Source organism: Varroa destructor, unplaced genomic scaffold, assembly GCF_002443255.2.
Source record: "Varroa destructor unplaced genomic scaffold, Vdes_3.0 BEIS01000002.1, whole genome shotgun sequence".
In the NCBI taxonomy this organism is placed as follows: Eukaryota; Metazoa; Arthropoda; class Arachnida; order Mesostigmata; family Varroidae; genus Varroa; species Varroa destructor.
Genome location: NW_019211455.1, coordinates 29,777,751 through 29,804,095, shown reverse-complemented (window position 1 = coordinate 29,804,095; position 26,345 = coordinate 29,777,751). Strand labels below are relative to the sequence as shown.

At 39.9% G+C, this 26,345-nt stretch overlaps 1 protein-coding gene across 2 annotated transcripts in view; it reads left to right on the top strand.

Annotated features, from left to right (window-relative positions):
* Nucleotides 1–26,345, top strand: part of LOC111245911 (inactive phospholipase C-like protein 1) — a 133,745-nt gene that overhangs the window by 62,799 nt on the left and 44,601 nt on the right. For both annotated transcript variants that reach the window (XM_022794906.2, XM_086980634.1), the window contains exon 3: nt 15,797–15,997. In XM_022794906.2, the coding sequence (XP_022650641.1) occupies nt 15,797–15,997 (201 nt within the window). The remainder of the gene's footprint in view (nt 1–15,796; nt 15,998–26,345) is intronic.

Genomic DNA, 26,345 nt, shown 5'->3' with positions numbered 1-26,345 from the left:
AGTAGCCAAGTGATATAAGCCTGATATTGCCCATTCTGACACTGTTACCGCTTTCTGATTCATTACGTACACACAGGTATTCATCGGTAAGTCATATAGAATTTCTCGTTTCTTCCTTTCTTTGAACGATTTAAACCATTTTTCGTTTCAAAAGCAGAATTTCGAACAGTTTGTCGATCATATGTATCTATAATTTGAAGACACATAAAGCTAAGACGATTATCGATACGTTTACAATACTTAACAATTTCGTCCGCGATTACACATTGAAAACAACAAATGAGCGGGTACCGCCCCGAAACTTCAGCAGGTGCGAACACCGCTTGGAATATACGAGTAGGACGAATCGACGCGCCGTGACTCGGTACGCGGTTCAGGGATTTTACTACACTATCCGCAAGACACCCGACTATCTTATGTCAAATATGGCTGCCGATGGGGTGGAAGACCCCGCGTTCTATATCGCGCACGACGCTGCTCGTACATGCTCCTTTTGATATATTGATACGCTTGTAAAAGATATAGGTTATAACGAATCAGGGTTATTTTATATTTCTGTGGCTGTTACCTTATCCTATCTACGGTATAAAGTTCACCTAACAACAATTTATTCTACATTCCGCGTTGAATTTCTTGCAGATATAACTTGATTGCGCTGATGGTTAACACGTTTACGACAATTAAATAAACATTTTTGGTCTGGTTGTGAGTAGAGTGTTACTTGTTAATTACATACATTAGAAAAGACCAGTAAGTTTAGTAAAAAACACAACATTTTGACAATTCGAGTTGTCATCAAACGTATGGCCAAAGGTAATTCTTCCAAAGTCGAATTCGGAATGCCTTTGATACCCGACAATCTTCCGAAGTATTTTATTGATAAATTTGTAACCTAAAAACGTGAAGGGTTGACGAAAGGAAGCAAACATAGATAAAGGTGGTCCTTTCTGTGCAAAGCAATGCTCTTCAGTTAAAGCTCAGTAGTAACTTAAAATTCGATAACTTATTATACAGGATTTGCGTGGGTTTGATCAGCAACAATAACCCCACTCTTGCTGTTCATATTATTCCATGTCAAATAAGTACACGCCGCTCTTGTGCTACATCAACACATTGTGACTTCGTCGGCGGTGGTCCTCAAACCGAAACTTTATATCATTGAGTGACTATAAAGAAGCGTAAGGGTAAGTAACTTTATCTCCATTGGTGCATCTATAGTATAGATCGGTACAAGTAAGCTTCGTACGATAATTCAAATACTAGCGGGCTCGTACCGCGCTACTTTTGCACGGGGATGAACGAATACCATGGCTAGTCCTTACGGGATGATGTCCGTCATACGCAGCATCTTCCCATCCCCTCAATTCCCACTAAATCTTCCCCCTTGCGTTTTGGCGATTTTACTGCTGGCTACAGTGAGATCCGAATAAGTCTATGCTATAAACACAGGCAAGCGTGACTTCTGTGTAGTCAACCCTTCGTAGCTTTTCGGACAGATGCCGCCGTCGGTGTATAGATTTACCTTGATTCCGCAATGCCTCTGTCCTGTACGAAGGGCATTGCGGCAAATTGCATTTGGAGTATACAAGAGAAGTGTTGTGATTTGTTTTCTAGAATTGTATTAAAGCAAAAACAGATATTTCTATGTTTTTTTTTTGCATGCATTAAAAGTGCCAGTTTAAACGGCCATGTTTGTTCAGTGTAGTCTTTGATTCGGCTTAATTATAGGTTTAAAGAGGCCTAAATTTACTACAGACTCGTGTCAAGTGATCCCTTCGCAATTGTGCGAACTTCTCCCTAATAGTTCAAGTGAATAAATAGGCATTTTGACCTCGTGAGTTATGAAACGCCGGCTCAATAATGCTCCATTATGTTAATTCAGGATCTGAGCTGTGTGCAGGTATGCTTGATACAAAACAGATTGTCAAATCTTCAATCCTTGCACTAACCAGCTATTATTATGAGTGGGAACACCAGTACGCAAAAAACATATATCGTACCTTTAGATATGTCATCATTTTTCATAGTTCTACGAAAATTTACAGGACCATTCTCAAATTTTATCTTATCAACAATAAGCATTATGGACACTTTATATCAGTTGGTCATTATATCAATGGTAAACATTTCTCTCGTTAGAGAAAGCGGCCTCATGAAGACAGGATGATTATCAAGATTAAGCCTTTCAGTTTGTTTTTCTTCTCCGGTAGTTGCACAGTTACTTGCAATTGATTTGGGCTAACCGGAAAAGCTTATTATAAACAAATGGACCAATAACGGATCCTTGTTCAAGTTCAAATAATGGCGCGCTCACAGTTGTTATAATTGTAGATTTTTGTTAATTAATGATTATTCGATCGATTACAATGATAAATTAGTAATTGTTCGCCCGTTTGATGAAGATCCAATTTTACAGAGATCACTTTCTTCAGATTCTATCATCATGCCAGTGAGTTCATTGTATCTATCCGTGCTGTTCTATGGAAATTCCGGCCGCTTTTTATGGTCGATATCTTTTTTTTTTTCGAGGTGTTTTGTACGACTTGGAAAAACATTCACCATTTCGTTAGGTGCTGTTAGCTTAACAGTGAGTACTATACCTCTCTGGTACTCGAATTGTTTGTGCAAATAGCTAGGGTTAAATTGTCATTACGTTACCTGCTATTTTTTCTCGTAGTATGTTTGTTGATCAGAATAATACCCTTGATATATAATAAGTTGAGAGGCGATAATATTAGCTTTTTATGCTCAAGTGTAAGGCAGCAATTCAGCCGTCAAAAATATGATACAATACCTGTCTGCGGTAAGAGCTTAGTTAACACAATAGGGGCAACAACAGAAAGCTATCGATTGAGTTCATAGTCGATCAATGAAGATGCTGCTGTAATAGAAGGCCCGAGTAAAATGATAGATTTCTTGTACACTTAACAACGGGGGCCTCCACTTGCTGACGCTTGTAGTTAGCAATAGTCTAGGGCGACGCTTATATCCACAGTTACTATTGCAATCGTAACTTGTTCAACTACGAGACGATATTTTTTAGCTTCGTAATCCAGTATCCAGATACATGACCCATTCGGAGTTTACTACATATTCACCATATAGCGGTCGAAAAAGAGATGGAAAGAGGGAACGAATATATACGTGTTTTGAGGAAAGCCATATGATAAGATTCGAGAGGGAAGCAAACGTAGGAGTGTAAAGGCTAGGCTATGCTTTTTTTTTTTTAAGATGCTTTTTCTAAAAATAATGCTAAAGACCATGATGTCACTGAGGTTAGCATGGCGCTGGCGGAGGGAATACATCTGTTCGTAAAATCGCTATTCAACTATAACAGAGTCATTCAACGAAGTACCCTTGTATACACCGGATCCCTAAGCCTTTAGCAAATCTTATCTAGGGCTATCTGTAAACGTGTTGATCGCTGTAACGACTTGCATAAAGGCTAAGTTATGAAAAGCTCCTTTGGATACGTGCGTGCATATAAATAATAGGAACAAATTCCTTTGAATAATGTCTTTTGAAGGAAAGGCAAATGTAGGACTAGAATAGAGAGCTGAAACTAACAAGTGAAGCGCCAGGATTTCATTTGCTATAGGGAGGTTTCATCTTTGGGTTTAGCCGATTAGCGGCTGCCACGAAGAAAACCCACCGGCGCACACACACGGCCCGTTAGTGGACACGTACTCTGTACAATATTCCGCTGTAACTGGATGTAGCTACGGGTTATTGCGGACGCCATCGTTGACATCATCATTAGTATGGCTGGTGTTTTTAAATTCTAATTAATTAATGTTTCGAGAAACGAAGCGCGCAATGCCAAGTTTCCTTTCTGCTCTGTTCGTAAATGTTCAGCGTAGCAGCCTTAGCAGCAACAGGTCAACCTTATGGCCGAAGATGGTCATCGGCGAGAAGGAGAAGCCGAGGAGCGTTTAAAAAATAAAAGAAAAATGGTGCATTTGCATTAGTGTACAAACGGCATCCAGATGTTCGTGAGAGTTTAGCAGGCACAGTCCATTGTATCGTCGGATATAATGAAAGGATAGCGGCATTAGAAACAAAGAAAGCGGCTCGTTGTTCTCTGCTCAGTCCTTGCTGACCTTGCTCATCTGGTTGAGTCCTAATCCGTCCTTTCAATAGTAAGATTGTCTCTGCGCTTCTCATCGCAAAAGAGATGAGAGGCGAACATGCTAACAAGTCTGTGGATACTGACGGAAATAGATGTTCAAAAAAAAACAGAAGACGTAGTCATTTTTCGTGGTTGGTTCTCAAGAAAAAGGATTCTAGTGTTTTGCCGTACAGCACGTCACGATTCAATCGGACGGGATGGTAATAGAAGGAACGAGGAGGTTCCAAATATCCCGATTACTGTCTTACCGAGTTATCGTTAATCGACAGATGTGACAGGCATTTAGAGCAAGGACCTCTTTCGACCTGATACCAGAAAAGGACAGTTCTTCTTTCCTTGACAACACCAGCAGCAGTGGAAAAAGGCACGAGTAAACAGCGGGCAACGAACAACCCGTTCATTTCTTATCTTCATCGCCTTCCAGCCATGAGAGGTTCACATTTATAGCATCGATCTGAGTTCCTAACTTAAACTTGAAGTTAAATAGCTATAGATTTCACAGGTTTATGTTACCGGCTGGATGTTTGTATGTTGCACTTTTTTTTTAACTTATCAAGTTAGACATGTCTACGTATATATATATATATATATATATATATATATATATATATATATATATATATATATATACACCAATACTTGATTATTTTTCGCTTTTCTGAGAGAAATTAATACGTTTTCTGGTAATCTCTGCCCGTTGCAACAAACAGTGTTACGAGCCGATGCTTAAGACAACCTAGACTTAATGGAATCATTTAGACTGGTACAGGTACACGGACTTATTTTGAGGCAGCAAAAACGTAAGCGCATAGGTGTTTGAGTATTCGACTGTGTTAATTTGTTTTTAAATGTATTACGCACAGAGACGATGTACACCTCATATTTGATCGACCGCAAAGGTAAAAAAAAGTATTTAAGGAATATTTGATACGGAAAGTGTAAGTGGTGACGCTCCGTAACGTATCCAAAGGTAATTGTGCCTATACAATAGAAACAATCTAATCAAAGATCTCAGCTGGTTACATAGATACACGTTTATACGCATATATATATATATATATATACGCTACAATGATCTTGGAAACTGCTTTAACAGTACACGAATGTTCGTTGTGCTTTTTGCTTAACGGCTCAATGAGGTGAAAGTGACCTGCTTGACCTAAGTTGTTTGAAGCTGCAAAAACTTACTAAAATGATTGCTTCTATGGACAGCCGTATCAGACGCAGAAGTTAAAGTATTTAGACTGAATTGCACGACTAAATAGATGAAGTTAAGATTGAATAGCAATAATTGAAGAGGGTTAGCAGTCGAAACTCGAAAGAAGAAAACATCTTGTTTCCATCAACAACGAGAAAAAACGTTGACAGGAGGGGTAGCCACGTTGCTCCAAATGGTTGGCAGTTACCGTGCGAATAGTTTAAGCCACAGGCGGCAAAAATTGCATTCAAGCCAAGCCGCATTATAAAAAAAATGAATAAAGCAGATCATTGTGGCCCGTATCTTCGGTATATGCAGTCAATCCGGGGAAATAATACCATCTTGAATAGCTATACTAACTATATAGCAACAGCACTAGCCTCTCCGTTCTCTGCTGGAAGATCATATGGATAGAAGATATTGAGTCGAGTGACGCCCTACTACCCGTGTCGATATATTACATACCGAGTACGTATATAGAGATAGATATATCTAGCCAGCCATCTTGCATGAGTCGTCTCCGAAAAAGTTTTCTAACGAAAATGTTGCCAGACAAAAATTAAACTACCTGATGACCAACAAGACGTGTCTAGAAGCCTGTAGAATAGTAAAAGCAGTGGCACACTACAGACATTTTCTATTCTAAAGCTTAGTGCAGAAACATTGAGAACAGCAAAGATGACTCATTTTTCGTGTAGAGTAAATTGGACGAACCTTAAATTTCCAATCCGCTTCTGATCTTTGTAATCTGCTTGGAATCAAAGCGAAACAGAAAGAGCTGCAAACAAATGTGAAAGCAACGTATCTGTCCCGGCATTGAATCAATGATTAATTCGTTGTACTCGAATGCTTATCAGTATGGGTTCTTGAATGGAATGCCTCCGATTCATCCGATGAGTGAATAACTACAAGTTTCTAACAAGTTAAGTGGAAAACAGGTAATACTATTTAAAGGTTTCGTTATATTAATTATGTATGTTTAAATTAGTTGTTAATTAAGCCCATTAATTGGTTAAGCCCATATCAATTGCTAAGTGCACAAGCAGTGTTGTCTCTAACCTACTTTTTTGTATAAATATTGTTTGGATCTTATGAAGGGCATACAAATGCAGGCGACAACTTTTAGAGACCGTATGGCCTCTAGCGGCCGCTGGTACATAGACCATGAGAGATTGGCCGCCCTGTCATTTGTCGAATATACATACGTTTCCCAGCCTACGTACGTTGCATGCACGATGCATTCTGTTCATACCGAGCGGCCTAAATACCGTTCTTCTCTCTCATAGATCTAACTACAGCAAAAACGGCAGTAGATAACCAGGGAGGGTCATTAGCAATCGGAGACTCATGATCCGGCCAACATTTCTTAATCAGCAGATTACGAAAACAGCCGTTAATGCAATCTATACACTGTATCCAGTGGCACTTGGCGCTCGTGGATACGCGTCATCGAATGTCATTATATAAATTGCAAAGTTTGCTCAACTTTAACTTATTAATAGATTAATATATGGATTAATTTATTCTTTTCTGCATCCAGGGATTATGGGTTTATTAAATATAATATGGGTGGAGAAATTATTCACCATAAGCCGCTGCGCAGTCGAGCATATAAACGCATGCCTTCATGAAGGGTAGTCCTTTTTTGTTCAAAGTATGGGCGTTGGTAATCAAGTTGGTTACATGCTTCGCGGGGCGCTGTAGGTTACTGGGCCTACTTTAGCGCAAATAAGCAGATTTCAATACCTGACCTCCACAGTGGTGGCAAGGCTGCTGCAAATGCTTGCTTCTTAAAACGGCGTCTTTTTGTGCCTACCGGTTGTAATTGTTTAGAGGTCCTTTGCATTGATATCCTGAAGACACGACCCCTATTTTCTTACCTAACGAATTTCGTTTCGTTATCTTTTGGCACGAAAAGTGTACAGCACACACATGTAGAGGTACAGCTTTAAATGATAACTTATGTCGTATCTAAGAAGAGTGAGCAAAATTTGTGCTATTGTTAGCTTAACTAGAAACAGGGTCAGACAAACAGTGTTTATTTGGCTTAGAAGAACATTTTCTGTTCAAATTATACACTCGCATTATATATTTACACTTTGTGCACTGGTTTCAAAGATACGACCATAATATCATGCAGTTTATTTACAAATACTTTCATTATAGGGAAGTGTCCGTAGTTACCGGTCAAAACCCCTTTGAAAAATGCGTGCGTAATCCGCGACAACAGCTAAGGCTTGCTATTGTACACATTCTGTGCTCGCTGTGTTTGTTGTTTTAATTGAAGAAGGAAGACAAGATGCACTTGTAACAAATCATTTTATTATTTAATTGTGGTAAATTATTCCCAGGGTAATGCTTTCGTCTGTTTGTCCGGCAGTAACACTGACTTGGTTGGATAGGTTCATCGAGGTTACCAGCCAACTGCACCTAATAGGTGTCCATAACGCATAAAGTACCTATGTATGATCGAAGTAGGAATGAGACTATCACGTATTGCCCGGCTTAGCTATGTATACGCTTGTGCTACAAAAACGACAGTATCACAAATCGCTAACCCAACCTTTTTGGCCTAAAATCTCTTACGTCCTAGTGCGCCATTCACTGTTAATAAAATTGTATATATTCACTTATCTCGAAATAGGCGTTTTAAAAAGTTACTTTGAAAGCTTTTTAATAAGTGAGCGAATTTAATGAGTATCCGGTCTGCTGAGCGAAAATGTCCATTTTAATAAACTAAACAAAATCGTTTCGTAGAAAAGTTTTTCGCTCGAACGTTACAAACGATAGAGGTGACATAGCGGTCCGCAGAGTTCTGGCTTCGACAACTAATATAGTATTCAGGCTCGAATACGCAATTCGTTCGTTAGCAAATATCCCAACGTATCTCTTTCTAGATAGAGGGAAACTTGGCATGATAGTTTCCGTACGCGTCTTTACATGTGTTGACAATTTTGTGTATGTAATAGTGAGTCATTGAGCCCTATGTGTAGGCTGGGATGCGCAACAAAAAAAGTGATATTTGACAAAAATTCATATGTCACTGGATCGTTCCGAAAAGAGAAAGGATAGCTCTGTTGACTAGAGCCTAATAGTGCTAAAATCTGATCTTCGAAAATTAGTCTTTTGACGCTCGCTATAACTATCCAAGCTACCCTATCTATCACTACAGACATTTCTATAGGGACTAATTTTACGCCTTGGGAGCAAGTTCCGATGCGCGTTGATTCGGGAGGCTATTTTTGATATGGTGATATCCTCTCGATGCACTATCCGCTAAAACAAAGCTCCCTCTTGCAAGCTTTTTGGCAGCCAAATGCTGATAGCGGCGTAAATCATATATCTATACCGTACCAGACAGTAGTTAACTAATCTCACAATGTGACATTTTCCGTTCTATGACCAGCTTTGGATCATTAGGTAGAGGAATTGTTTTAAGAGCATTAGATTTTTCTATAGACTAATCTTCGATAATATCAAGAAATAATTTGACGTGAGAGCAATTGTTCGTGGTCGATAAGACTAAGTTGCCTGCCGCATTCCCGATCATGTATAGAAGTACATTTGAACTACATGCAGTATAAAGTCCAGAAAGTTAGGTCACTTTGTGCGCAGAAAATTTACTTCGAATTCTCGAAGATCTGTCTAACACAGAACTGATTCATGCATGGTACGCTAACTGGTTTGCACGACTCTTGGGTTCGCTCGTGCACACATCGCCGCTACATCTATCAGCTAGTTGGCGGTACGGAGATAGCATATATTGCTGAGAATCAGGAAGAGTCGCCCGTGTCTCTATGTCGATTATACCCTCGTGCACGACGAGACTCAGAAAACTGACCCAGCTGCACCCCCTTTCGTGTTTTCCTTCATGCATATGGCTTTTATGAGTCCACCCACTTTCAGTACGCTGACGGTACTTGTGCGTTGTCGGCCTCTTGTGCGACGCTTTCACCAGTCTCGTTCATCGGTGCCTTGGAACAAAAGGTCAACTCTAAACTACTTTATACTCTAGCCTTTCATAGTCTTATCGACTTTTCTTAGCTTACGGAAAAGAGAGTGCACGAATTTCGGTCCTAGACACGATGGAAAGACCCAGGCGTTTTATGGCAATACATTACTACAGTATAGTATTAGCATTAGCCGCTTGTAGATCACTAGGCTTGGGCGTTGGCAGATTGGTTCTTCAATTTTTGTCGGTATTCCTATATATGATTCCAGTACTTTTTTTAGGAAAATGGCACTGTTCATCAAATCGAAGATCATCTTTATTTATACGAAGAAAGTGTACACATCGTGGTTGCAAATAGTTTCTGATATTCATAGGAGAGCATGCAACAATTAGCTATATCTATATATCACAGAAAACAGCTAAGCTTTTGGATTCACCCGTCTATTTGCCAAGCACAAATATTGTTGGTTAATTCAGTTGAAACTAACCGAGAACATTTTGATGTTGGACGATGAAGGATGGGGCAACAGGACGAAAATCCAAAGTATATAAGTGTCCAGGAAGCGGTGACGGCAAAGCCTTTTTTTTCTAGAGCAACGAAATGTTTTCGTACACGTTAAATGCTATTTCTCATTTTCGAAAACGTGTATATAAAATAAGTCATTTTTACAAGCAAATGTACATATCTGGTTCTCTAATAAAGAATGACCTAAAATTTGCAGTGACCTTTGGTCACTGCAAATTTTAGGTAGATCTGACCCAACGAACAATTTGATAATTGAAATCTGCTTAAGAGCAACATGTCAAGGATAGAATTGGAAACAACTATACCTACTTATGTAATCCTAATCTGCTACATTAGGACGGGTTCTATCAGTAAAATAAATAGTCAGCAAAGATGATTCTGTTTAGGAGAAGATTTTTCACCCTATCTAAAACTCTTTACGAAAAAATTTACAACGAATTGTAGTCCAGGCTACATGATGGTACACTACGCTGTATTATCAATACATGTAAAGCTTACCGCACGATAAGGAACGCATGGCAAGTTCTACCGTTGAATTGGTCTTACCCTAGTGCTCCCTACGTCGCCACCTTTACAGTCAAGAAGCGATATGACTTTCGCATGATCATCCATAGCATGATTGATAGCTTGCCAGCCATGGCGTGATCAGAAAGTTGTAACGCAATTCGGAGAAGAATTGGTTCGTTGTAAGTACATTTCATAAGCTTGGCCGTCTACTCAAGTGCAATACTCTGGTCGCCGTAAGTATGCATATTGTACGAAGCTCGGACTTATCACTTGTCGCTAGTAATTCATAAACGTTAAGGTTGACATTTTTTAGCCTGTCATGAATGCTGTTGGCATTCTGGGCCAGCTCAAATTCATTGTGTTCTACTGCCGCGGTCCTTCACCCATTCTAGTTCGTTGTTTCATACGACCCATTCAGCAGGCTACTCAAAGACAAAGAGCGTAGCACTATTAGTGGTACCAGCTAGTTATCGCTGCCGCTGAGGTCATTTTGGGTGGCGTCATCTTAGCCACGCTATTAAGCCTCGGCTAAAGTTGTATGGGGGTAAGCATGGGACTAATGGGGTCAAGCTGCAACCGTTTTCGCAGCTATTCAGAGCTTCCGTGTTCCACAGTGGGTGACAGTAATCGTGGCTTGCGGATCTGGGGTAGATCACGCCAATCGAAACACAGCAACGCCGATAAAGTCAACAGTCGGGGCTTGGTTCGATTAATGTTGACAGCCAACCTGATTCCAACTACCGGTGAAGTTGCCGTATGGAAGTGAGCGGTGGCAATTGGACGTCGAGTAAGTTATGTTGGTCCTTTAGTAAAGCTTCATAAGCAGCTGCTTTCAGACGGATCACGTTGGCTGATTTTTGCTTGAACTGGGGACAGCGAGGCGACTTCATCGCTCGGTGAAGTGAATGATTGAGTGTATTTCTAGTTCGCAGCTATCGTTGTCTAGCTTCTAGTATCTGCCAACCATGCTCACTTGTCACTGTCTCAAGGTATAATGTTAACGGGCAAAGAAATGATAGCACAGTACTAGCTGCGAAACGCGAGCGAAAGTCGCCTTTACGAGCTGGAAGCGCATCCGGCGTACGATACTAGCGATAACATTCAGTGGCCTTAGGGTCCCGTTCAAAGCTTTCGTAACGATAGCGTCATGGTGTCTACGCAATCGTTGTATGAAATCAGGCCAGCTACGCAAACAAACAGCATAGATCCTATTATACACTGCACTGGCCTAGTAGTGGAAGAATAGGCTTTAGTCGACCTTCCGCCACACAATCCAGAAGAAACTAATCGACCGAGTCCAACAGTGATGTCGCCTGCTACCGGCAAGTTCGCTTGCTCCATGTTTCCACAATCCTGATAGTTAGCTTAAACTCATTTGATGTAAACACCATGATTGTACATACGTAAATATAATCATGGTAAACATATTCTAACATTACTAATATAGTCGGATGGAGTGCCACAAGATCAGATTTACAAGAAACCTTCGCGCATGCGTTTATCGTAGAAGACTTCCGTATATGATCATCCAATTCTCATAGTGATGCATTGAGGTATTTACGCCTCTGGTCTTGGCTGCATTAATTATATTTCAACATGACGTGCACTACGCTAGAAGTCGGTGTGGTAAACATAAACCAGCTTCTACCTAAAGTATAAATTTCTATTCGATTAATCGAGAAAACAGACATCAAATGAACGGCAGCCTAGCTAGATATGATAACGGTTTGTAGTAAATGAAAAAGTGCTTCCGATCTTCATTGCTCGACTACCAAACACACAAAATAAGACTAGCACACACGTACATCATGTAAGAGAAAGAGTGACCTTATTATAATAAAGAGAAAAAGAAATAAGACAAAATAAATACTGTCAAAAGCATAGTCAGACAGTCAGCTGTGAATAAACTCGGCTGCGTCGTGTGAGAAATACGCCATTTTCATACAGAGCAAAATCGATATAGTGGAAGTGTTTTTTTCCCTAGGTGCTAATTGTTTTCCATTTTTTCGTGAATTTTTTTTCCATCCCGTGAATTTTGTTGAATCCTATTCTAGGAAAACTTTGCCCACGTTTCCGATTATGTAATCGACACATGGCGGAAGAAACGGCAAACAATACCTTGTCGCACGGTCATTAATATTATACAAAGGTTTACATTTTTTTTTATAAATGTATTTTTAGGTAGGTTTTGCAAGTCGGTGCTCAACTGTTCTTCGATATTTAGAACAATCCAAACGGAAAGTTTCTTCATTTTGCTTGAAGTTTGTTTTAATATATAGGCATATGAGCAAAGCGTACGAAAATCCTACGATTCCCGCATGCTATCCATTTCCATCCAGGTTATATCCATTTCCTAAGGATCTATTTGCAGACGATTTATTTAATGCATATAGCTAAAGATATTAAATTAGTAATTCGAATCCATATTACGTTTGTTTATCCGTACTCACATCACCTGCGCATGCATGTATGCACGCTATATATCCATCTGTATGCACACATTAGTGTTACCATTAATTTCTTACCTACTATACATACATATATGTCAATACGTTTGCTATGTTTGTCCTCGTTTTTTATAGTTCAAATCAATCTCCACCAATAGGAAGACTGTTGATCTGGTATAGCTTTATGTCGTCTGCTGCCCCAGAGGGCGCCGGCGTACCTACAGTATAAAATAAACATCTACCGCTTAGTAGTTATGATAGGTGTTTATTCGATTCGTGGCATCGTCCTGATTCTATTGTTCCGCGTTATTGCTTGACGCTTCTACTCACATACCTTGTCTCGATTTGGGGCATTTTGCAATAACAGATTATACTGCAAACAATCAAACCTTTGCAAATTGTCGCGCGGTTTTAATCTGACCGTCGTGGACTACCGGTATTGTCGTACCACATATATATTCGCATGTAAATTCCCTCTCTTTAAAACAGGTCTTCTAGATAAAGAGATTTCGAATTTAGCTGGTTGCCAATTGTGGTTCTAAGTAGAATTGGTAAATAATTTTGTCAAGTTACTTCGACCGCGATACGTTGGATTCTCTCAGCGTCTATCGATGAGGTGCCTCAATCGAATCAATCGTTACCTCAGCATGGTAACATGGGGATTGCAATTGAATTAATTATATCCGGATTAATCTAATTATATCCGGAATAATATCCGGATATAAACATCCGGAAAAATCTCGACCCGCTTTACGGAGAAATGTTAACTATGGAAAAAGGAGTTGTATATATATAGCAACATGCTACCTTATTCGCAGCTCCATGCTACACTGGGTTAACGTGATGGGATATAAACATTCAAACGCCTTCGTAGTAGTACTCAGTTATTATCAAGAGAAATTCTAAGATATTTTGAGCGTTTGATATACCATATAATATAATATGATTATGTTTATCCCGGTTGATAAAAAAAACTGCGCGGGATGAGATCTAGGCAGACTCATGGAAAAAATCTCAATAACTGCTATTTTTTACCGTACTATGACAACGCCGAAACTTATTATGGCATACGATCTTATGGTGATATTTAGATACGAGCACGAACAATTTTAGTACTTAGTCGGGCATGTTTGATCGAAGTATACAGCAAAAGAAATATGCTATACTACATAGAATCGGGTTGCTTACCCAAGCAAAACATAGTATGTGCTTAAGGATTATCAAAATAGTATGACAAGTAAATGGACGCTATTCAAACAAAATGTTGTGTGTGACCGCTACGGACCCAAAAGCTTTAAACTGAGTGGCTGGCTCCAAGTACAAAAACTATTTTACATTCCCATACAGGCTTTGGATCAAAGGCTACACTTCCCGATGCGTACGTACGTTGTTCTTTTTTTTGTTCCGGTGCTTATTGCTTCTTAGCACGCTTCAGTATCAAAAAAGTAAAGGGTAGTCCAGTCGCTATTTAATCGATGTGCCTGCTAGAGTGTTACTTACGCTGGTAAATATATAGATACCTTGAGATACATTTCAACAAACGATACCCCTTACACATTACTGTCACCGTTGATGTCATTGTTGCCATATCATACCAATCGTGAGCGATGGAAGGAAAAAGGAAGTGTACCATCGATTAAGCTTAAGTCGTACCGACTTTTCTGCAACGCCCTCTATTTAACGAAAAACCTGACAGAACATATCCAGTTATCACGGCTTTGCCCATACATCCTTGGCCAAAGATATCCCAAGTAGGATGCCAATGCGGTCTACACATTTGTGAAAAGAACAGTACGGCTCTAACGAATTTGCTTGATTGGCAACCGTTTTGATAGCAAGAAAAGGGACGGTAGAATTGCGCAAGAGGATGGAGCGAAGGACACACGAGAACATGAGGAAAGCCGGGTAGGAGTTGGTGAATTAGAGAAATATGGTTTGCTAGATCAAGCGTGAACACGTTAAGGTTGAATGGTACTAATTTTGAATAGTTCTAAGTGGTGGCGGTAGCGACGCTTGCGATTTCGGCTGAAAAACCCTTTCGCTCGACAACAAAAAAAAAAGAGAGACAGAAAGGGACGGCAGCATGAATCAAGATTAGTCAAGGAAATCAAGCATCCAGGCAAAAGCTAACCAACGCACAATGGTACAGGTGCAAAGACTAGGTTTGCGAGAACTCGTAACTGGATGAACAGAGGTCGTTCTAAATTATAACAGATAGAAGCCGTTACATATATAGCTATAATCGACCGGATGCGTTGTTGTCGGCTAGCTGGAAACTGAATCGGAATCTTTTCCAGCTCTTTAACGCTCAGATGGCTCCCCTGACCTGAATCTGCCTATTGTCGATAGTCATACACATATTCTTTGCACTTACGGAATGGGACCGCTAACAAGCGGTCCAGTCAGAAGAGCTCGCTCTGAAGCTGTGCTGAACTGTGTTGCCGTACGCTTCCAGCCGAACTTTTTGTCAAAATAAACATTCTTTTATATCTCAAAAAGCAGCATCCCAGTAAATCGAAGGAAACAAACTATTCATTTACATCTCCACCCTCAAACAGCCGCTGCCTTACCTACCCCCTCCATAGTATCCGAATTTTGGTGTTCCTGTTTTTTCGAACTTGGCTGTTTTCAAGCCAAGAACGTATTAATGAGCAGACAATTATCCCAAAGTACCTCTTCAACATCTATATCGTTTCAAACTCTAGGGCTAACAGGTGAAAATTGATCTAATCATCGCTTGTAGTTATGTACAATTTTACAAGGGCCCCATTATCAAACTGTTTAATCTGTTCGTTTAGATTTCTAACGAGCGGATTTTTAGAAGCTTTTTAAGAAAAAGTTTCTCGAGAAATAGCATTGAGTTAAGTACTGGTTTAGAAAAAATCCCTCTTTCGATGTACATTTCAGGACGCCAAACAGAATTTGAAGGCGTAATCGAAATAAACTTCCAAAAAAGTAACTGGCTATTTATATCCGCCTTGAGCTGTCGCAATACTTTATAATGATTTGATCTCTTAATTTTTTTTATTGTTTGCAGAGATATCTCATCTCGAGGACACAGCAAAAGTTCGTCGAGCCGGGGTGAATCGCCACAGGGAAGCCCTCGTTTTAAGAAACTGCAGATATTTCCCTCCAGTTCCGGAAATTCGTCAGGAAGTGAAGCGTCACATCACGACGAGCGACATCAGTCGACGCCGCCTCGAAGCCCCAAGCAATGGACGGCATCCCCTACCACAAGGTAACTTTGGGATAATTCAATCTTAAATAACTGCTAAACTGAATCGCAGGATACATTATCAAATTAGTCAGTTTTGAAGTATAAGTTAATAACGCTCGCGTTGAGCTTTCTTCATGTTAGGGTTAAAAGGCATGTAGACTTCGCTTGCAGACGTGCCCGTACAAGTAAAATGCTATCTTCGTTCGAAGGAACTAAGGAGTACTTATTCTGAAGACTGAATAACTAATTTTTTTCAGAGAATTAAACGTTCTGACTTTACTATTCAAAGTTGAGCAGCGGTGACAAAAGCGATAAATGTGACACCTTTGGACAAGGGCCTATATGGGGGAACATAGTGCGTTTACAAATATCACATGTGAAACTGTTTGTGAAAACTTATTTGGACGCCCAGTATGTCGAACAGTCGGGCAATCAACCAAGCCGTGCCTTTGTCTGGGTTGTGCACATAATTCTACATGTATTGGTTGAAACTAAAATTTCTGCTTTTACTAACATCAGATAAGTAGCGACCAGCTCTGCTCAACATTAAGTTCTATCGTTCATACTTTAGTTTCTTCTATAATACATAATCAGAGAAGCCTGATACGAAAATGTATAATATACGATCTAAGGAGTTTAACTCAATCGCCTGGAAAGCAATAATATCTTTTCCATCATCCCATGCATGTGCTTCTTGCGTTTTGAAAACTGTAGAACTTCAAATAAAATGAACAAATGGGAAGCTATAAGCTTAACACTAACCTGAAAACCGGACATAAAAAGCACAAGAATCTGCCTTAATGACAGGATAGAGTGTTGAAGCTTGTGCGATCCATCTTATATGTGCTCCGTTACCGATAACTGGGATGAAATGCTTGTTCCTTGACGAGCAGCACCAATGTAATGACATTTGGATCCAAAGGCACGCTTGAGTGATAAGGGTCCCGCCTGTTTGCTGTACAGGATCTGAGAACGTGTAAGATACAACTATAACTGGGCGAAATTATTTTTCATTTTGTTAAACCGTTCTGCTTGATTTAAATCAATAAACGAAAGCGGAACGCTTCAATGACCAGGATAGAAATCTAGTATCTCGTTTGTCACGAATAAGGCACTAAACTTGCTCAGCTAAAGATATTTCATCGGCATACAAATGAACTTTGTAGCACTTAGTAATAAAGTTGCGCCAATAATATCGCCATTGCAAGTGAGGGTGCTCCGAACAAAGTTGCGGCTCACTTCGAAAAATTTTCTTCGATTTGGAACAAAGGAAACTGTCAAATCAAGGAGAACATCACATAGCTTGTTAACATCATTTGTTCCAACGTGTCTCGTTGGTCAGCGGCGACTGTACCTTAATTTATGTACATCAAACATATAGAATATGCAGGACAGGTGTGTATGGTACACGTATTGACCATAGTTATGCGTTCACCTAGGGTTTCGAACTGAAAATGGGATAGGTACATCTTTTGACTAACCCAGTTCTAGATTCCACACTGCCGTGCGGCTATATATATCAGTTTTGCTGGGACCATAATATAGCTCTACAAAACATCCATACAAACCCAGTTTGCCAATACTTAATCGATCTTACATTTACCCATCGTCCGTTATTTGTCGTCTGTATGCTCGCTAACTGAATGCACCTCTCAGAACTCTAATCTGGACCTCTCCCTTTTCGTTGCTCCGAATACTCGCCGTTGGTTGCCACTTACCGGAATCCCTTACTTCCCTTCTTCCCTACGGCTTTGTAGGCCTGCTACCGCGATCAGCAGAGCTGCAGCTATTATAGTTAGTGCGCATTGTGCAGTGTCCTTTCAGGTTCGGCCTGTTGCCTAGTTAGCTGTTGTCTTCGCAACCGTCATTCATATATTTCGCATGGTTAATGACAGATGAAACTGAGACTACGTCATTCAGTTTTGTCTAGTAGAAAGTAACTGAAGATAAAGAGGGGGTATGAGCTTAAATGTGAATGAAGTCGGCGGCCTCTATAAATAGATGTCGCAAAGACTTCCTCGCTAGCTGCAGTATACATGTACCTGTTTAGAGCTACTAGCGCGTCATTTTTTTTAGCTTAACGAAGTTTTGCTCATTATCCCGTGCAGCCTAATCAATCATTGAGATATTGCATTTCTATCTTCACTACTTTTATTTTTTATCTGTGAACTTACTGCTGTGTATCTAAATTCAGCAAATGGTAAGTCGGGCGTAGTAGGCGCTTCCACACGGGACAGTATTTGGGATTCCCAACTGGCGTTCGGTAGTTTTCTGAATTTTTAACATAGACACTGCAGTAAAATCCCCTTGTTGCCACATGAAAGTGGCAATGTAGTCACCATCTATCTTGTTGGCTCAGTCCATCGATGACTGAGGTAGTATGTAAGGAGACTGTTCGTTTCGCTGCTTAATAAGCTTAGCAATCATATGGAAATAGATACTTCGTTTGGCAGAAATTACGTGAAGGTTTTCGCTCATGAATGTAACGCTGTACGCATTGAATGACTATTACTTTTATATATTCAGTTGCTTTAATCTCTAAAGCTGCGCTTTGCCCACATTTTTTTCAAAACAGTATAATAAACATTGTGACATGAGAAAATTTAGGCGGTGAAAACAAAGGGAGCAAGGTGGCGGTCCCATGATACAGGCGTTAACGCAATACATTTACGTATTAAATTGTGGAAAAAGTACTAACCGTTTTAAGCTGGAATTAAGGCAAGTTTTTTGTTTTATTTCAACTTAAAATCATCCAAAACGCCATTTCGACCCAAATTATCTCTGCTATTTTCTTTTGGCAACGTTAAAATTCTATCACTGTAGAACTTCTGTAATTTTTAGGCGAAAGTTGTAACAATCGCGTCCGTCCATGCTCAAAACTAAAATAACGCCTTTAAGGTGTTCTGCAGGATTCGATCCGACCTACGTGGTGGATATATTTACATTTCCCATCTAAAGTTCGCTCATTTTTGGCCGGCTAGCTAAAGATGTATGTAATTTGCCGTTGTTAAGTGGAAGACAACGCTTTTCCTGTTCACTAGTTCTCTATGCCGATCTTTGTCACTGACTTGTAGTAATCTTGTTAGCTATTGACCGTAGAGATCCGACTCGTATTTGTCTGATAATCTTATGGACATGTTGTGACCTAGGTTCGAATCCGGGCCTAGATAAACCTTGAACCTTGAACTTGAAACCTAGAAAAGCCTAGACAAACTCTGTTTCGCACTTGGAGTGAAATGTGTGATGGAACACCTAGTGACGACGCCAGACGTAAAACTCGAAGCACAAGGAGACTTTTGTAGATGAAAATACTTCACAGGAATTCATGTGGAAACTATATTATTACTATTTTCGAAACCAGCTTTTATCACCTGATTTCAAAGTATTTGGTGGCAAATGTCCAGTAGATACTTTTCGACTTTTAATATAAGAAGACAATAATTTCATCAAATTAGCCGAGCGCTACGAGAAACAACTTTTGCACGAAGATTTCCAAAATAAAAGGACAAAACCATTTTTATGCCCTTTCTACAAAGAACGCATTTTTATCATAAACAAACATGCATACCTTTATTGTAATAAAACGACAGAATATAGCAAGTAACCACATAACCCATATAATCTGAAATATGTTACGTTAGTACCGTTTAGTTAAAAAAAAACAACTAATACTTCTTCGAGAAGTCAATATCTACATATAAGTGGTAAGTACACATTAACTGCACATGACTCTTTAGAGGTACTTTTATAAACCCCAAATAGGAAAATACTGTATTGACATATAATAGAACCACAACTGATCCCCGGGGTCCTTATCCATCGTTATTATTATTTTTCCATTCATCAATCCCTTATATTAATCAAGCGCAATGATAGAGACATGAGCCTATTACTCAGGTCAAGTATCAACTTACTGACGTTTTACGAATCGAACTTCTGTCTCAATTTATCCACTACGCGATTAAATCGGCAAAATTCCCAGCTAATTAAAAGTCAGACGACTGGTCTCTTTTCAGTGTTGACAGCTCGACGAACAGAGAAAACCCTGTAAGCTCTATTGATATCTAGCACCATATGAACGCTAGCAGTGTTTGGATACCTTGCCATAAATTTCTGCTGGACGTGGTGTTAGGGTTATCTGTCTTCAATAGCCGATGCTTGCTCGATCGCCAGGCTGCTAGCAAAAGGAAACTCTAATCCGTACTCCAGACAAGAAGCCATTCACGTGTGCTATAACTACTTCGATTGCTGTTGATATTTTTGCCACCGGCGTGGTAGGCCTTAATAATGTAGAAAACACTTAGCTAGCAATCCATAAGTCACTAGTTTGTCGTGATACTGTTCTCTTTTTATACGTTCTTCTGCTCGTGGAAGCGCTTATTGCTCGCCATCAGCTTGTACCGTACTACAAATGAATCTATAGTACTTATGCTGCAAATTAGGTCAAACCATTGGCTGCATGTGAAACTAGTAGCAGAGTTTACTTTTTATGTATACTTGTTAGGTAACTAACGGCAAAAGCCTACCGTCTAAAAGTGAATTTGGTCGTACTTGCAGAGATACAAATGTTTGTATTTTTTTTGTCTGCGAAGCAAAACAAGCGCATAAGATGCTATACATTACGATTTTTCTACTGTCTTAGCCTTTTCCTCAGCTAATACTGGCATTTATGCAAAAAGTTCTTCTAATTCACTTTCTTCTTCATATCGTCCTTGCCTAACCTTTTTGAAAGTCCTTATTTGGCGATCGTCTTTGCTCTGCTCGTTCACCTAAGCAGTCTCTCTCTATTTTTTCCTTCTCTGATTCTGACGCTTTCACGAACCCATCTTCTTATAAACGCCTGCCTTGGCAAATCGTTTCTCTATGGGAGGAAGGTGGCAGCAGCGGTTGATCGATGTCGCTTTCATCCACCGGGTTTTATAATGGATGCTTCGTCATCGTTTGAATAATGACATAACGACGGCCTACACACGTCTGTTGTGTTCGGCCGGCGTTTGAGTCTCTTGGCCCTCGTCCGGTCAGGCTCCTCGACAACGACGTCAACTCCTACGAAGAGAACGTTAAAGAAGACCAAGGGGAGGAAGAAGGTTTGCCTTTGTGGTTGAGGTAGAGCGTCGTGTGAATCACCAGGAGCAATAAGGAGAGTCCGTTTCTATATGTATGGGCCTTCAGAGGTGCAAAATAAGTCACCGTTGCTATAGCGCACGAACAACAACAACTGTGGATGTGACGGTAGGGCGACAAAGCTACCGAAACGACTGCCGCGGTAATGCATTGTTTCTGCTTTGGATTTTAGCTACTGCTATATGGAAAAGAGACACGTGTGTATATACTCAACAAACTGGTCGACTTTTTGTCGGTGCAACTTCTGCTCTGGTAGTTGTTTTGATCTGATTAGCCCATTAATTCCGCACACGTGCAGCGGGTTCAACAATATCATGTCGGTCTGGTGGTGATGGTGCTCGTGGATCATTTATCCGCGTATCCTTCCTTATCTTATACATAGGGCACCATTTAGCATCTTAGGTCATTGATCCGATATTTATATAATTATTCATGCGTTCTAATCGCACCGATGGGCACGGAACACAAAGTACTACTCTGGGGGCTCTTAGTATATGTCACATTATTAAATACTGTAAGCTTTCTAGCTAGCTTCGCTTAAGTTAAACACACGAGTGCTAGAAAGGCAAAGTAGAAAAAAAAAAAAAGGAAAAACCGCTTCTCGTACCATCTGAAGAATATCAAGGTTGCGACTTTGTACTACGGTAGAACACTGTCTATGTTCCAAATTTAACTTTAGTTTTTAGGTTAAAAATTATACCTAAGTTAGTCTAGGCAGATCTGTGCTGATTATCAAAGGAGATTCAAATATTTACTTTTACTATTAAAAACAATGTTTAAAATGTATGCTATGTGTTTATACCACTCACTTCAATAGGGGTGTACTATTATTACATTGAGTTTAGCAGGCCTAGCTTGTATCGTAGGTCAAAACATCGGGAACAAACTCACACTCGTTATTCAAATGACATTAAATTACTTTTCAATAGCATTGGTATAATACACATAATTTTATTGAAGTGAACTGTTTTTCCTATAAATCGGTTTCATACTACCTATAAGCTTGCTTCGACTCTGCCAGGAGACTAGCCATACTCCGTTAATGGTCTTGTGTTTTATGTAATGTTGCAATGTATCCAACAAAAAGACGTGGATACATCGACAATTCAAACGGCACGTAGCTCAAGGTCTGTACCTGTCGGCGGGCCTGCTTTTAATACCTGATTTTTCCGGCATGCTGTGGGCCATTTACCTCCACGTCCTGCAATGGGCAGATCGTCTTCGCTGGGGAATACAGCTAAACACTATAATGACTTCCCATTAGACTTGTAGACGGGTTAGTGAAGTTATTGTAGGAGCGGTACCTGCATCCTTGCAAAGTAGGCATCCGCGTTCCAGTAAACAGAAGTTCTTTTTCACTAGGCTATTACATTGTTTTTAATGGACGTCCTTAATGAAACGTTGTACCTATCAAGATCGTGTCTCAACAGGCTTAGAATAAGCCTTATGGAAAGTTTAATTTAGCTGTCAAAAACCAATTTACTCTAATGGCAACCAAAATAATTTCTCACAGAAATATAAAGTAATTCTATTAATCGGTACTCGCTGAAGGATATAGTAAAGTATACTTCACAGCATAAAAAATTCATTTGAAAAATGAAGAATGAAAGTATGCTGGAGTACTCAAAATACATAACACAGATACTCATATACGAATAATATTCTACTATGAATACCTACGAATGTAACGTTCAGTACCTTAACAGGTTTTCGTACCAGAACGAAGGTTCGCAACGCTCGCTCAGAGTGCTATTTTCAGCCAGGGCGCCTGACGGACGGAAAAACTCACCACAACCAAACGACTGCATGTAGGGACCCTGCGACGGTCGGTCTACCTCCCAAGTGGTTACGCACATAAAGCAATACTTGTTGTCCATTACATCGCCAGCTTGCCAAGTAGCGTAGCCAACCTTGTACCTAGTTTTCTGTTGCGGAGCTGCTATAAGCTTGCTATTGAAGATTGTTCTTTTTTCCTTTCTATTAAAACAAGACCAAGCACCTGTATGCTAAATCCTAGACGCAGGATCAAAAAACTTACCGATCTAGTCCTTTGTCTAGCGTTGGTCGTTTCTACACACAGCATGGGCTATACCCCATGTTGTAGAATTTCGATCCTGCCCCTCATGTCGTGCAACTCTGGACGCTTGATAACTTCGTTCGCCTTAAAGTTTTTTTTTTTTTGAACAAATTGGATATGGCATGTGCGACCGAGCCTCAGCTATCGGCAACCGCGCACCAGAGGGGCAACGACAAAACTAGTCAACTTCTACTGAATGTTTCTACAGCTCTTGCTCAATTGCCTTTTTTCTGTCGAGGCTATTGTCGTATAAAACGTTTACAATAGAGATTATTGGATCCCTGGGGCATAGCTTTTAAAAAGATATGAACAAAGAACGCCTCTAAAAATAAGACATGTGCATATATCTGGTCAAATTAGAAAAAAAAGTATAAAATGCACAATTTATTTAACTACCATGACCACGGTGCGCCTGGAGGAACGCCGAAAGTTTGCCGTCGTATTAAAAACAGCTTGTTCTAGAAGCCATTTAATGTTAAAGACAACATATCTATCAGTAATTTCTGCACCGTACTGCGTTCTTACATTTTCAAATCCATCTAGCTTAGTAAGTTAATTTTCTACGTTTAAACCCTAATTCTGAATACAAATTATCAGCTTTTCTTGTTAGTTTCCTGCAATTATCCTTGTTGTCCAATTGCAGCTCTCCTATTGCTGTTTGACTCCCATGAATAGCCTTGTCTGAGTAAACTCACTAAATTTTAAGTTATTTGGGTAATGTTATCCCATTATCTTCGTTCAGCTAGTTGATGATCTTGTTTCAGTAATTTTAATAGTTTGTTTTATTGATTTAGCCTGATTTAGATATCCATCTATCGCCGTGTGTTTAGCCTAAGGGTCTGTGTACCCCGTGCTTTCTTTGTGCCTTTACTGTTATTCAGTTACTTACCAAGTCCTGTATTCTCACCCAGCGAAGCCTTCACACGAGAAATCCTCATAATCATTTTCGCGGATCAAAGTTTCCCAGTCAAAGGAGCTCGCTGTCTCCTTACAATTTCGATTCGTTTTCAACAATGCGTCAGCCTTAATCCACATGTAGAAAGAAGTCACGAGGGTTGAGGTCCGTTATACGCTATATCGCATTTGACTGTGGTAGTTTCTTACTGGAGACCTCTTTGTTCTGTGATCGATTGAGCTTATTTGATGAAATTGTCTTCAAATAATCTTTACCGGAAATCAAGCATATGAACCGTTCGCATTGGCACAGTGGCGTGAATAGTTACTGGGAATAGAGAAGTCTATGCATCGGTAGATTTATACATGTCGGAATAAGCTGCTAAAGAATTTTTATCTCTGTGCTTCGAGTTTAACATCTGGTATCGCCGTTGCCATTCCGTTAGAGGGCTGGCTCCCAGCACGAAACGAAGTTTGTCTATGCTCGGTCTCAAAGCTAGACCGCAACGTTTCCCTAATATTAGCGGGTAAATACGTTACCAACTAAGTTATCACGCGGAGTAGTTCAGTATATCTAGATGTTGTTGGTGCCAAGTTACGTTACTCGAGGAGAAATATGAAGCTAGAACATTTTGCGTGTTGATAGACACATATGGTCACCCTAAAGTTTGTCCATGATCATCTATCCAACCGCGACCGCTTGAATTGCTGCTATTTGGGCCGAGTCTGTGGGCCTTTTATGACCCACATGCGTGCTTCAGAGAGACTCCATGAAATATTGGGGCTTTAAAAATAGATCCCATTAGTTTGCAATCTCCAGCGGAACTTGTCACAAGGGTTTAATACATTTTTAAAACACTATCATTTGGTAAACGTGCCATATTTACATTGGTGTTTATACAGCTCATCTGGGTCATGGTCTGGATCTGGAAAATCGATAGATTTGTACCATATAGCAGCCAACAACTTTCTTGTCTATTAGAATCCACCTATTGATTTCACTGGCTGAAACGAACTTGAAAATATGAAAAGCATCAATCGCTCTGTATAGTAAACTGTCTTATCCTGATCACGTCGTTTAATCATACGGTTACGTGTACTTTCTAAAATTAATTGAGGCCATGCCGCAAATTATCAGGTATAAAGGACAGAACTGGATGGAAGCACAGCGTAGCTATAGCCAGATAAAGCGACAGTTACTTGTTATACATAATTAAATAAAGCCGAGGTGGATACATTTATCAGATGTGGTGCATAAAAATTTGCTCCTACGAGACGACTATACCATTGGCTTATTTTAACCTAAGTTCTAGTCAGTAACAACAGTTTGCTCGCTTCTTAGTGACTACACATTTACGTATGACCTTGTTCTATCCAGCTGGTTACTGCATGCATTTTCACAACCAGCTAGATAGAACTTGAAACAAAAACAGCTTGAAAAAGTTTAATTTGTTTGGCAATGCGTAGCAGTTTAAGTACTAAAACATTTATTTACCGCATTGAACTTTTTCGGCCGGTTGTAAAATACGATAAAGTAGACAAGGTTCAACAGGATTCTAGGGTTACATTCTTACTTTTCCATAAGCAAGGATTCTTTTCCAAGGGATTCATTTGTTACTCTTTAAATCGTCCTAGAGGATCAGATCAATTTATCCGTTCGATAGTCGACGTGAAACAACGAGAGAAAAAGGGCAAGGGCGTCACTCAATTGTATCCCCCCTCATCGGAAGCCGAGGTCGCCGTATCCGGAGTCCCAACAGCACTCTTTGTCCTAATCCCATATAAACGCAGCAATCATCATATTTGAACTTCAACTTATTTGAAACAAGACTGTTCACCTTAATAAGCAGCATCAGCATAATGCTGCGGCAGCGACAGCAACAGAAGTCGTTTTCTAAACCTCCATCGTTGTCCATGAAAAACCCAGGACAGAAAAACTTTTTTTTTTTTTAAATTTTCACCTGTTTTTCATGCTGTAGGTATTTCCCGGGGTTCAGGCGACTTCAACCGATTCCGTTGTCCTGCCTGCGCTCCGCCCGCATACCTCGGCGTTAAACTCGAGCCTACTTATACTCTAAAGCGAGCAAAATTTTGAAAAAGGGAAACATGGACTAACCCAGCACTGACAGTGGTAATAGAAGCAAAAGAAGATCGGAGAGAAACGCTCCTAACAAAAGCATTTTACTCATCTTTTTGTGTCATGCCTGTTCATTAGCTAGCCTTTTTTAGTAGCTCTCCTAATCGAGTAGTAAGATCAAGAAAGTTACGGTCTTC